Here is a 13,184-nt window from a genome sequence, read left to right on the forward strand (position 1 = left end):
TCTTATGATAAGAACGACACCATCAAGGCTGGCACCAAACGTCGGACAATCATGGTGGAATCTAACTCATATGGTCTCAAAAGAGACATAAGAAGACGTACGTTTTCGTCGCAAGGCGATGCTGTCATCAAGTGCAAGCTCAAGAAGACCATTGCAAGCGGTGCTGCCACCGACCGGACTTTCTTTTTCCTCGGTCTATCGCCGACGGCACCCATCCGACAACCGCCCAGCACGCACCTCGCATCGAAAACCACCACCGGCCCTTCAACAGGGCCACACCAACACCGCGGCTTCTGAGATCGGCAAATGCGCCCCTGCACATCTCCAGTAAACGCTGTGCCGGTTGACAGATGGTCGAACCATACGTCACAGCGACATGCAGATCGTGCAGCACGTGCCGACGCCGCGCATGATGATCCCTCCAGACTACCCCGCAAAAGCGCCGCTTGCTACCCCAGAAGCCAAGATGCTTTCTACCCGCCTCCACACAAGAGGCTCGATTGCGCTGAGGGGAGGCAAGGCATGCATGTAAGTGGGTAACGCTGCCGAAGAAGGTATGCCGTTGAGATGGATGATGTCGGGCTTTGCATTCTACCGAGATGCTTTAAAGGGTAGGGGATGCAATCGTGCATTGCCCTGCCAGCCTCCTCACCCGCCTTTGCATTGAAGCAGACGCGGTGCAATACTCACACGATGGCGACAGTATTCGATCACGGCAAGCTCTCTACTGAGCACCAGCGGGCTGAGAATGTCGCGGAGAAGATCTCGAACTCCTCCGGAACTGGCGAGCTTGAAGCGCAAAATGTCGAACTGGAAGAGAAGGAGGCAGCGCGCGTCTTGAGGAAGGTTGACATGAGACTTGTTCCTATGCTTTCGCTCCTCTATCTTGTTGCGTTCATCGATCGGAGTAACAGTACGTTTGGACATATTCATTTCTGAGAGATACATTGGAACGAATTGCTAACGTGTTGTAGTCGGTAACGCGAAGATTGCTGGTATGACGGAGGATCTCAAGATGAACGGTATTCAGTACAACACTGCCGTTACTCTGTTCTTCGTCCCGTACACAATTCTCGAAGTACCTAGCAACATCGTGCTCAAGATGATGCGACCAAGTCATTGGATGGCGATTCTGATGTTCTGCTGGGGTCTCGTCATGACATTGATGGGACTCACGTCCAGTTACGGTGGTCTGCTCGCCGGAAGATTCTTCTTGGGTGTGACAGAGGTACGCCCCCAACATCTTGGTTCAAGCTGGTGAACACTTGCTCACATTCGCAGTCTGGCTTCTTCCCCGCAGCAACATTCTTGCTTACTCTCTGGTATCGTCGTTTCGAACTTCAGCGCCGCATGGCTGTCTTCTACGTAGCCGCCTCCCTCGCCGGTGCTTTTAGCGGTCTCCTCGCCTACGGTATTGAACAACTTGATGGACGCTCTGGACTCGCAGGATGGCAATGGATCTTCCTGATAGAGGGATTGATTCCAGTAGCGCTCGCGCTTATCATCTGGAAGATTCTCCCCGATAGCCCAGAGACTGCGAAGTTTCTGACACAACCGGAGCGCGACTTGCTGGTTTCCCGTTTAGCGAACGACTCCGGGTCTGGCCAGGGACAAGCCACCAACAGCGACAAGATTGGAAAGGAACAGATTCTTGCTGGTCTTTCTGACTGGAAAGTTTGGGCTGCTACGGTTATTTTCTGGGGAAACACTGTTGGTGTTTATGGGTAAGCTAAAGACACCCACATTTGCTGCCGGTTCCTCTCTGACAGTTTCATACAGATTTACCGCGACCGTGCCCTCTGTCATTCAAGGACTCGGTTACACCTCTGCCAACGCCCAGCTTCTCACGATCCCAATCTACGTCTTCGCCGCTATTCTTACGCTCATCTTCGCGTGGGCCTCCGATCTGACACGCAAGCGCTCCCCATACATCATTGCAGGCTACTCGATCGCTGTATGCGGCTTCATCGCTCAGCTTGCTATCCCCAAGCCTAAATACCCCGGCATCACCTACGGTTTCCTTTTCCCCGTCGCTGGTGGTCTCTACTGCCCCTTCACATGTCTCGTCTCCTGGATCGGCAACTCCCTCGCCCCATCGTCAAAACGCGCTGTTGGCATGGCTCTGCTTATCTCCGTCGGAAACATGGGTGGAATCATGGGCAGCAACGTGTATCTGTCACGGGAAGCACCAAAGTACACGACAGGTTTCTCGGCTAGTCTGGCCATGTGCTGCACCGCGATCCTCATGACTTTGGTATTGAGGTGGGCGTATGCGAAGGAGAACCGCAAGAGAGATGAGTTGATCGCTGAGCATGGAGAAGAGGCTATTCGCGCGAGATACTCCGAGCAGGAGTTGTTGCTCATGGGTGACAAGAGTCCTTTCTACAGGTACACTTTGTAGTCCCTTTCATGGGAAAATAGTCTAGTATATATTCTACATGTAACAACCAAGGAAAGCAGCGTTTATCTGACATGAGGAAGAGGCCGCGAAAGTTGCTGATCCTCACATGAAATCAGCTATCAACAAGTGCGCAGTGGCCAAGACATACTTCTAACATGCATCGATACTAACCTAGGCAGAGGTAATAAGGGACTGATGAGTGAGCTGTTAGCGTCGTCCCACTGAAAGCACAAGCCTCATCAACTATTACAGTCAATCGGAAGCATATCAGCCTGTTGATTGAATCGACTTTGTAAGTGAGCGACAGATTCTACAATCCTTTTCAACACAAGACAATAAAATCGAGTCTCCCCCGTATCAATTAAACAGCCATGAGACGGAACTCCGTGTTCTCAGAGCCGTCAGAAAATTGCCAGCCAATCATGTCGGTACCGCTGGTCTTGCCACCACCAGCGACATTGAGCTGCGTCTTCCCATCGACATTGTTGATACTAAGACAGGCACACACGCGTCAGAAGGCGAACTCAAGCCCAAGTGGAACTGTACGGGACCACTTACCGGTAAGAACCGTTTCCGCAGTGCACGATCTTCCAGCGGATGGTGCTGTCGAGCGGCTTGCGAAGCTCCGTCTTGATGTAACCAGCTTTTGGCCCTAGGTAGATCAGTCAGATAAGGAAAACATATATGTCAGTCTGGTCTCGACTTACCGGCCGAAGTCAGATAGAGGCCAGAGCAGGCGGCGATGATATGGTATTCACGATCGCCTTTTTCGGGCTTGGCGTCTGTGCCTCCTGCTGCTACGATCTCAAAATGAGTATTGTTGGCGCTTTTGGTTCTCTGGCTGGATGAAGTTAGTCAACATGCTCTCTATCTCTGACCGTTCGAGTAACTTACTATAGCTTCACTTGCGTGCCGGCTGTCTCTGCTGCGCCCCAGACGTTCAAGCTCATCTCCGGAGCATATCTGGGCAGGATTTCGTACAGTCCGGGGCCGGTGTAGTCGGACATTGTGATATGTTTGAGAAATTATGAATGGTCGAGAAGAGTGTTAGTCTGATTATGATGAGGAAGATGCGATGCTGATGGTATTGAAGCTTTCAGTGAGCACTGGAGGTCTTATGTAGACTTTCAGAGCAACAAAAGCAAGTCCCTTCGTCTCATACTTTCTGCAGAAAGTGATCAATAATCTTGGCTGCAGCACAGCTTGAGAGTTCTCGGCTGCCAGATGTATCCCTGGGAGCCGGATGCCTGAAAAACAAAGAAAGATTTGGGCCTATGATAGAACCTACCAGACCTACTCATCTGAGTCATCTATAGTACTCTGAGCCCTATGTGATGGACTGCTAACAACGTCTTTGGTTGGTGTCTAGTCTGCACATGCAGATGCTTCTCTTTGCCACCAACTAGTGTTGCTCGACACCATCTCAATTGTCCTGATCTATTTCTAGTAAGGGCTAGTTGTATCGTACGATCCTCGTAAACGGGGTAAGGGGAGGCGGTGCAGGACATCAACCCAGTGCGGATTAGAGCAGTCAAGTTTTACCGTGGCGAGACAATCAAGCAGACGCCCATCACCATCATCTGAAAGATACATCAAGTACATGAACAACGGAATAGGCGGATAAAATCTGCTGAGCCAGAGTTTCCGTCCATATAACAAGCATGAAGAAGTGCTCCTACCTTCAGACTGTTGTCACGGATTTACTCTTGGCACATCGGACAGGTGGCACACCCACTGGCCGGTTGGATGACAGAGTTCTCTTCTGTAGTATGCATGGGCAGGTGCTGAATATGATATCGGTCCGACTCGCAGTACCGTAACAATCAACGTGGTGTGTGTCGTTCGGCGCGACGACGCAGTAGGTTTACTCAGGCATAACGGAGGTTGTACTCTGTAAACAGATTTTCGCAGGAAGAAGAATCCCCATAATCGGCTTTGCTCGAACCAATTCCTTTCTCCGTGTCTGTCAAGGCGACGTCCCCATGATGTGCGCTGATGAAGTAGACCGATGATGCTTCACTCTGGCTGTTCGCTAATGCAATACGTGCGCTGCGGCATCACCCTGACGATGCCTACACGTATATTAGCACCCACATGCACAAACAAACCTACGGAAACACCCGGATCTATCCCAAAAATGGCATTTGGGTTCGACTAAGACCTTCCCGACCGATGCGAGATGCTTGCGTGGGGCACTGATAGACTTTCTCGAATACGGCTTGAGTGCTTTCAGAGGATGGAGACTGTGAAGGTCGTACCCAACAATCCGCAACTTGCCGTGCTCTAGTAGAGCTGCAACAAAAGGGTAGAGAGGGTGTGTGGTCCTGCATCAAAGTTGAATCCTACCGGCCATGTCCCATGGGTACTCCCGATCCCGCGCGCCCCGTCCCGCACACCTTTTGCCCACACCCATCGCAGGGGAGTCGAGTAGGTTACCTGTGACTGGACTAGACCCCTTTGCTAGTCTGTTCTTACGAAAGTGTACCCACACACAGCGGACATGCTATTGGTTCCCGGGGGACTCGAGCGGGATGCGGGCAGTCTGCAGCTTGTTAATACTATACCTCTTGCCATCACCCAGGCGGCTGGTACATCAGCCGACGTGCCCGCATGGTAGCAGCAGATGTGGGTTAGATCAATTATATAGGAAAGGCGGTCAGCTACAAAACGCAGATGAACGTTACACAGACTTGAGAAGGCTGCAACAAAAGCAAATACAGCCAAGGACAGGAGGACAGGAGGACAGATGTAGCGCCTTTAACAAGAACCCAGCCGCTTTCTGGACGTGCTCCGTGGTACTGATCACGTAAAGTATGCGGGGAACCTGCCTGATGTGGCTCTATAGGCCAATATAGCTGTCGTCGACGTCTGCCCAAGTGGCAAGGCAGAGTGGTTGCGTGCCCGTGAGGTGAGTCTATGGAGCCAATCGAGCTCCACTCAAGCCGAATTCCGCTGCCATGTATTGTGTAGGTTTGTCGGGATAAAGGGATCTTATCACGCCTTATGTATTAAGTGTTGCAGTAGGAAATAGTGAAAGGATTGTAAGAGGTATCGAAGTGTCAAGGTCGAAGTCCAGTGGGGCGACCTCGGGAACTTTCTAGATCACGGGCGGCAGCTGCCTGGCGCGACTAACTTTCTTTCAACCCTCCCATACCTTGAAGGATCGCGCAAACATAATTACACGGACGTTCCAACGCGCTACACATTTTTATCGCACGATCGCGCAAAGCACATATCGACTCACTGTATCCAGTCTAACGTGCCCGCCTTCGCCGTCGACCAGCTCGGCCACGCATCCTCCACGGTCGCACACCTCCAACTCCAAGTTCAGATCCACACGCAAATCCACCCACCATGGGCTCCGTAGTCCTCCCCCACCTCCGCACAGGCTGGCACGTCGACCAAGCGATCCTCAGCGAAGAAGACCGACTCGTCCTCATCCGCTTCGGGCGCGACTCGGACCCCGACTGCATGCAACAAGACGAAGTGCTCTACAAGATCGCCGACCGCGTCAAAAACTTCTGCGCCATCTACCTCTGCGACCTCGACGAAGTACCCGATTTCAAAGCCATGTACGAGCTCTACGACCCGTGTACCGTCATGTTCTTCTTCCGCAACAAACACATGATGTGCGATTTCGGAACGGGAAACAACAATAAGCTGAATTGGGTGTTGGAGGATAAGCAGGAGTTTATTGATATTATTGAGACGGTTTATCGGGGCGCGAAGAAGGGGCGGGGTTTGGTGGTTAGCCCGAAGGATTATTCTACCAGGTACAGATATTGAGGGGAAGCTCATGATGGGGGCACCAGGTTGGATTTATGGCGTATTTGGGATTTGGACACCAGTAGGAGATTGATACCAGTATGGAAGAGATTGGGCGCGGTTCCTGCTCCGAGTTCAGGAGACATGGATGAGCCGTGTGTAGGAAGTCGTAACGCAGCGAATTTGAAGGTACGACTGCATCATCACGACAGCCTTTCAGAGTGCTCACTTAGACTTCTCGTCAGGCGTTGTTTGGGACGTAGATAGTGTTCTGGTCTGAATGTTTGACCATTACGACACGCACGCAAACGCTTAACGACATGTCTGTCTACGACGTCCTTCGCTTTCTTCACGGCCCTGTTTTCTCTCTCGGTGCTCTGACGCTATCTTCCCATAACCCACCCCTGACGCCCCGCCAAACAGTCTCCAGTGTCGCCCTTCTCGGTAGCAGTCTCGGAAAGACGACTACCACCTCTCCCTCTCCTTCCACTACGATCATGAGGAAGAACCTCACTTCGAAGCCCTTGAAGGCCTCGTGTATGAAGACGTCCTGTATACTTGTAGTCGGTATGAAGCGCGTAGTGGGTGTTTGGAGATACGTAGAGGAAGTGGTCGAGGTCTGGACGCCGAGGCCGCGAAGTACGGTGAGTGATTCTTCTGTAATTTGTATTAGCTTGGGCTTAGGAGAGGCGGAGAAGACGGCGAAGGATGTACCTGTATAGTTTCGGCGGAAGACTAGGAAGAGTATGAGCAATGTACTAGGTACCAGATATCGCCATTGGCAAGCTTCCGCCAGCTTTACTAGTTGCCTTTCTGTCTCATGGCCCAATACACCCAGCGACAGATCCAGGGACTGAGCTTGTGTAACGCGCCATTTCATCCATAGCATCAGTACACTGGCTATCCCCAGCAAGACTCTCGTGAATATTCCTGCATAGTATGCTACCAAGGCGGGAAGGGTCTTGGGTACAGAACGCGTCGAAACGGTGTATGTGATGGTCGACGATGTGGGCTGTAGGACTTGCAGTGTCTGCGCAGGCGGAGAGTTGAAGCGATCGATAAGCTTCAACATCATATTTGAATTGAAGGAAGCATCGCTAAAGGGGGCCAAGTACAGACGGCGGGATGTGGGGATGAAAGGAAGCGTCGCGGGACGGGATGACGCGCTCCTGCTAGCTTCCTTATCGATAAGCGCAATACCGAGCTCACCTTTTCCACGCAGCTGCCTTACCTGCACTTGCTCTTCCCTCTCCACCAACACAACACATATCTCATACACACATCTATAGCTATGGAGTCTTCAAAGACAGAGCGCTCGCGTTCGCGCTCCCCTAGAAGATCCCCCGGCCCGCGCAAGCCCAAAACCTTCAGCGGCCTCAAATTCAAAGGCGACCGCGACCGCCGCGACCCAGACAGACGACGCGACGATCGCGACCGAGAAAGGCGACCAAGAGACTCAGATCGCGATCGCGACCGCAGACGCGATGGCTCCAGAGAGCGCGACCGCCGTCCGCGAGACAACTCCCGCGACCGAAGACGAGACTCAAGCCGCGACCGACGCCGCCGTTCCCGCTCTCGCGACCGCAAACCACGAGACAGCGACCGCGAGAGCAAACCCAAGGAGAAGAAACCCGCAGCCGCTCCTGCGGCACCTTCTGAGCACATGATCCTCGTCACTATCAATGACCGTCTCGGAACAAAGACACAAGTGCCGTGCCTTCCCAGCGACCCTATCAAGCTGCTGAAAGCCATGGTGGCAGCGAAGATTGGTAGACCGGTGCATGAGATTATGCTCAAGAGGCAGGGGGAGAGGCCGTTTCATGACAATTTGACGTGTGAGGATTATGCTATAAGCAATGGCGTGCAGATCGATTTGGAGTTGAATACTGGGGATTAGATGCGGGATGGTGGACTTTGGGATATCGGGGTTAAGGGAAAAAAGGCGAAGGGGGATTGAAGGATGGATTACCGTGGCAAAGATTGGAAGATGCAGCAACAAATCATGATACCCAATGAAGTTTCTCTTTTGCTCGACCAGACATGTTTCGATTGTAGTGTCGTGTGGAACGAGATGATCCGGGTTTAACCTACGCTTCTAGTCACCTACTCGTCCCCATCATCATCTCCCGTTTTAACGCGAGCATCAATACCCCTCCTCACTCTATACCGTTCGTTGACCACCTCAACAGACTCCTGCCTCTCCCTCTGCAGCAACGGCGTATAATTCCCCTTCGCCTTCCCGATATCCCCTCCATCAAACAACCGCGGTCCGCCCCTCGCTATCCCAATACTCTGCTGCTCAACCGGCACCTCAGCATCCAGCGTCGACTGTCCCAAACCCGCGATCTTATCAAGCAAAAGCGCCGAAAGCGTCTCATCGACCTTGTTCCCCCGCCACATCTCCCAGACATCATCGATCACACCGCCACGACCCCATTTCCCGCGGCCGATCGTGCTGGGACCGCCGCCTTTGCCTGTTCCCCTGGCTTTGGGCTCGCTGCCGCCTTCGTCGCCGATGTATACCCATTCTAGGCGGTCTTCGTAGCCGTGCTCTCGCTCTTCGGAGGTTTGCACTTCCGAGGCGTGGGGGAAGATGCAGTCCCATAGGACGAGTGGGGCGTCGGATGCCATTTCGTATTTGGGCCGTGTGGGGTTAGCGGTGATGTCGAGGAGTTGAGGGACTAGGGAGGGCGATTCGAGACCTTGGCCGATAAGGAAGAGGATCGAGACTAGGGAGCGGACTTGGTGCCAGAGGAATGCGGAGCCGTGGAGGGTGAAGGAGTATAGTTTTGGTTGCTCTCCATTCAGAGAGGGAGCGGAAAGAGCGGGGTGCGACAGGAAGCCTGGGAGAGATAGTGGGGAGACTTCCTCGATGTCAGCGTGGTAGATTCGCCGTTGGAAGTTTATTAGCTGTTTGCTCGCGTCGATTTTGCAGAAGTTGCGGAAGTCGTGGAGGCCGATTAGCTCTTTGCATCCTTTTCGCATGGCTTCGATGTCGAGCCAGCCTTCGCGCATCGTTTCTTGGTCATCTGCCGTGGTGGCACCGTATGCGCTGGGTTTGTATAGACCAGAGGAGCCGGGTACGGGCGCGAAACAAGGGTTTGTGAAGAAGTACTTATATCGCCGCTCTTTACAGGAGAAGCGTGCGCTGAAGTCTTCTGGTGGGTTTGGGCACCACGCGTAAACGCGAATGTCGGGAGGAAGGACGCGATTCAAAAGTTGGATGTATGGTAGTTCGTCGGTGACATCGTTGAATGGCTTCAAGGCAGCATCTTGAGTATCGTTTGAAGAAGGCAAAGATTCTTCGTTGTCCACTTCCTTCTCCCCTTCCACCTCTTCTACAGGTTTGGGCTTGTTACTCCTGACTCTCACACCGATGACCTGCCCAAACGCACTGACACCCCGGTCTGTTCTGCCACACTTGGAGTATTCGCAGCCATCCCAGTTTACATCTGCGCCCTCCCTATCCCATTTCGCAAAGGTCTTTCTATCGATCCTTTCAAATCTTTTCTCATCACCGTCCGTAGGTACGGGATTTATCAATCGTGTCTTGACCAGCGCCTTCCATACCTCTTCTTCGATTGTAGGCAACGGCGTGGTATTGTTGTTGTGATGCTCAAATCCATTGTATTTCTGCCCCAAATATGCGAATTTCAGTGCGATCAACCGTGTGGCGTATTTCGAGGCATCGAAGGCTTTGGGTGGCGGCTTGTTGGCTCTGCGAAAGGCTAATGAGTTTGGCGAGTCCGGTGGGGGAGTCTGTTCGTTCGTAGGCACCGAGGACTTCTCATCAGTCGGGCCTTGGGTATTCGCTCCGACTTGCTTCTCTAATTCTTGTATTCTTGCAATCAATTGCTGTTGCGACCAGTCTTCATACCCCGCCATGTTCACTTTCTTCCCGTAAGCTTTCCGCACTTGTACGCGTCGCGGAACTCTTGAGAGCTTGTGGAAGTCGCGCCGTGAGCAGAATAATCGATGTAGCGACTGTTGAAACTCTGGAAAAGCGTGGGGTAGCGGCCGGCGCATTGTTTGGCGACATGGTGGATGACTCTCAGCATATTTTTGGTATGCAGCCTGACGTTCAGGGTCCAGTGCTTCTAGCCGAGGCAGGCAAGGTCGAGCAATCCATCTCATAACTAGAAACTATGTCCTTTCGCAACTCAGCATCACGGAACTTCACCTAATCTACCTGTCCACATCTAATTACAGAACATGAAGCAAAATTCGTGCTCTATCCCTTCCTAGCAGGGCTCGATGGAAGCTCAATGGATGACTTTCGGGATTTGCAACTCCGCAAATAACATGCTATTCAGATTCGAGCGCTGTTTTATTTTACAAGATACCAATCGCAATGTCTCCCCTGATCCTCGCATAGACCTTGATATCCGCTTCTAAGTCCAGCTTGATGTGCACCTTCAGACTACCCTTCACGTCCGATCCATTATCAAGACCAAAACCCTCGTTGGCCTCTTCGTCTTCCTCTTCGTTGTTGCCATTGCCACCCCTCTTCTTCTTATTCTTGTTCTTCGGTCCTCCTACAGCGCTGGTGGCTGTGTTGCCTAGTTTGCCAATCGTCTCACCGGGTCCACCGTCGCGGCCGCCGGTGGCATTGTTTGCGGTATCGGTGAGGCTATAATCATGTTAGATATGGCATGACAAGAGGTATTGCAGATGTGACTGGCATACTTCTTGGTCGCGTCCGCCATCTTGAATTCAGTTTCTGGTGCGGTTTCGGAGTCCGGTGTTTGTGGTGGTGTGAGTTGGGGGTGCGGTGGAGGTATATTCAAATGCGGTATCTTCGCTTTCCTGCGATGCGGGAGTTGTGCTGACCACGCCAGAACTCAAAGTGTTGGTAGGGAGGATTTGAAGGAGTAGATTCCGATGGGATATGCGAGCAAGACTTGATTGATAAACTTCTCGATCGGAGGTGCTGGACGGACGTGTCCGAAGCTCCCGCATCTATCAGCCGCAGGTACATCATCGATCGACGGGTCGGCGAGGTGATCCTCGCGGGCATGAGTGGTGAATTGGCTTCGATATGGCCTGCGATTCGAGCTTGCTCACAGCTCTAATGCAGGAGGTAGGTAAAGCAATCGACTAATGCTGTAGCCTCGACTACAATTCCTCCATAAGGTTATGGTCTCTCGCCCAAAGCGGGCTCACAACTCATGAGTTCCAAGGATCAGCTATATGAGGCTTGTTGTTCGTCATTGGCGCCGGCATTCACTATTGATCTGTCGATCATCTGGAACTAAGTGGAGCGGGTACCGGAAGTTAGCCGCGCACTACTGCTTGATTGGCTTTGCAACTTTACTCATGCAGCCACATCATGATCGCCTCGACTTTCGTCATGGGCTTTTACGCGAGATGCATGAAGTGCGATTGTGATCTATTGCTTTTTGTCGCGTCGTGATGTAGGGTTTCCGGCACACCGCATGTGCTACCTCACCAGATAGCACATGTTACACTTTGTACCTAAACACAACCTTCAAAATATTCCAACGTACCGTCTCTGTATCAACAGACTGAGGAAAATGGTGTTCGGCCTCCTGGCTCTTGTGGGAACGGTCCCTATGACCGCAACATCCGTTCTGACCCTGCAAAGTCAAACAGAAAATGCAAAGAAAGAGGCCGAGGAGGAGGACGACGACTGGAAAGGCGAGAAATGTCACATGCGATGTCGAGCGACCATGAGAACGCCCGAGGACCGCAAGGAGCTGTTTAAGAACAGTCGAATTGTACTATGCGGCGGCAGGTTGTACGTCCAGCTATCAACATACGAAGGACCGACGCATCATCCTTTCACCGGCTATTACCTTCCTTTCCCAAAGAAAGATTTCGAAGGCATCGTATCTACGATCTCAGATAACCCGCCGCAGCTCAATTGGGTCTATCTGGATACCGACTCCGACATCTTTCAGTTCAGCCATGGACTACGCGTGGACGCAGAAGAGGGGCAGGCTGGGCCTTTCGACGCTCGCGTCGGCTCAAACGGAGAGAAGCGCTACACCTTCGAGAACTGGGAGGGCTTTATCGCCGTTGAGAGCGAAGGCGAGCCGGGTCTATGGAGACTCTGCTTCGACAAATACAACGATGGACTGAAGGGCAAAATCCAAGAGGGCCAAAGGACTGTCGAGGTGGAGCTGATACGGGAAGAGATGGAGGACTGATGGCTGATTGCGGTGTTAACGACTGTCCGTCTAATATCACAATTCGCGACAAACAACGTCTCAGAGGGTATTCCTTCATTTGGCGCGTTCACAACGACCTCCTGGAACTCAACCGAAGACGCAAGCAGTATAGTGAACACTGCCACGCAGTAGGAGGCGGTGTTTACTAGGAATCTGCCTCGTCATCTCCGGCCTCCAAGCAGACTGGCAGGTACCAGACAGCTGCCATCTACTGGCCTGGAACATACTCCGGTATCAGGTTTGCAAAAACGCATCTTGTAAATAGCTAGATTAGCTAGGTCAGGTTCAGGGCAAGCCTTGTTGGTGAATGCAGAGGATCGAATTGAAGAAGCGCATTGCGGCTGACGCGTGTCTCCCGGCGATCGCGAATCGAAGCCCGATGACGACACTAGCGCGACAATAAGCATCGCGACTTCCTGTCAGCCTTCCTACTTCCAACATCTTTATTATCCACTGCATCCCCTCGGCGACTTACAGCACTGTATCGCCTATTCCTGATTAAGCGAATCTACTCGTAGCATCTCCGTCGTCCTCCTCTCGTCAACATGTGCGACTTCGTTCCTCTCCCCTTGTGCATCCAGTGCGGAACGTAGGTAATTCGCGAGCTGAACGTCGATGCCTTTTCTAACAGCAGCAAACAGCGATCAGAACCCATGTCATTGTAAGGTTATTGGACCTACGATCGGCTTCGTAGTCACAGTTGGCATGGCTGTACGGCTACCCTAGATACCCCACGTACTCGCGACAACCCGCTCATGTTTCCCAGATCTTCTGTTGGCCAGCATCGCTTCTCTGCTGCTGTTGCGCAACTGATGCCGGAAAGAGGT

At 52.3% G+C, this 13,184-nt stretch overlaps 7 protein-coding genes across 7 annotated transcripts; 4 read left to right on the top strand and 3 right to left on the bottom strand.

Annotated features, from left to right (window-relative positions):
• Positions 1 to 693: 693 nt before the first annotated feature.
• On the top strand, positions 694 to 2,401 carry J4E93_006009 (uncharacterized protein; the record flags this gene model as incomplete). Its single annotated transcript, XM_049343927.1, has 4 exons — positions 694 to 913; positions 975 to 1,228; positions 1,282 to 1,724; positions 1,780 to 2,401. The coding sequence occupies 4 exons, from the start codon at positions 694 to 696 to the stop codon at positions 2,399 to 2,401; spliced, it is 1,539 nt and encodes a 512-aa protein (XP_049199160.1).
• A 361-nt stretch (positions 2,402 to 2,762) lies between these two features.
• J4E93_006010 (uncharacterized protein) lies at positions 2,763 to 3,408 on the bottom strand (the record flags this gene model as incomplete). The annotated part of the gene is made up of 4 exons (XM_049343928.1): positions 2,763 to 2,892; positions 2,960 to 3,053; positions 3,109 to 3,205; positions 3,307 to 3,408. 4 exons carry the CDS (start codon positions 3,406 to 3,408, stop codon positions 2,763 to 2,765), a joined length of 423 nt encoding a protein of 140 aa, XP_049199161.1.
• A 2,347-nt stretch (positions 3,409 to 5,755) lies between these two features.
• On the top strand, positions 5,756 to 6,187 carry TXNL4A_2 (Thioredoxin-like 4A; the record flags this gene model as incomplete). Its single annotated transcript, XM_049343929.1, has 1 exon — positions 5,756 to 6,187. The coding sequence occupies one exon, from the start codon at positions 5,756 to 5,758 to the stop codon at positions 6,185 to 6,187; it is 432 nt and encodes a 143-aa protein (XP_049199162.1).
• Positions 6,188 to 7,457: 1,270 nt separating this feature from the next.
• J4E93_006012 (uncharacterized protein) lies at positions 7,458 to 8,063 on the top strand (the record flags this gene model as incomplete). The annotated part of the gene is made up of 2 exons (XM_049343930.1): positions 7,458 to 7,462; positions 7,502 to 8,063. 2 exons carry the CDS (start codon positions 7,458 to 7,460, stop codon positions 8,061 to 8,063), a joined length of 567 nt encoding a protein of 188 aa, XP_049199163.1.
• A 206-nt stretch (positions 8,064 to 8,269) lies between these two features.
• J4E93_006013 (uncharacterized protein) lies at positions 8,270 to 10,051 on the bottom strand (the record flags this gene model as incomplete). The annotated part of the gene is made up of 1 exon (XM_049343931.1): positions 8,270 to 10,051. One exon carries the CDS (start codon positions 10,049 to 10,051, stop codon positions 8,270 to 8,272), a length of 1,782 nt encoding a protein of 593 aa, XP_049199164.1.
• Positions 10,052 to 10,498: 447 nt separating this feature from the next.
• Positions 10,499 to 10,872, bottom strand: J4E93_006014 (uncharacterized protein; the record flags this gene model as incomplete). The annotated part of the gene is made up of 2 exons (XM_049343932.1): positions 10,499 to 10,796; positions 10,853 to 10,872. 2 exons carry the CDS (start codon positions 10,870 to 10,872, stop codon positions 10,499 to 10,501), a joined length of 318 nt encoding a protein of 105 aa, XP_049199165.1.
• Positions 10,873 to 11,700: 828 nt separating this feature from the next.
• J4E93_006015 (uncharacterized protein) lies at positions 11,701 to 12,336 on the top strand (the record flags this gene model as incomplete). Its single annotated transcript, XM_049343933.1, has 1 exon — positions 11,701 to 12,336. One exon carries the CDS (start codon positions 11,701 to 11,703, stop codon positions 12,334 to 12,336), a length of 636 nt encoding a protein of 211 aa, XP_049199166.1.
• Positions 12,337 to 13,184: the final 848 nt, after the last annotated feature.

This window comes from Alternaria ventricosa (genome assembly GCF_023758065.1).
Source record: "Alternaria ventricosa strain BMP 2768 chromosome Unknown scaffold_9, whole genome shotgun sequence".
Lineage (NCBI taxonomy): Eukaryota > Fungi > Ascomycota > Dothideomycetes > Pleosporales > Pleosporaceae > Alternaria > Alternaria ventricosa.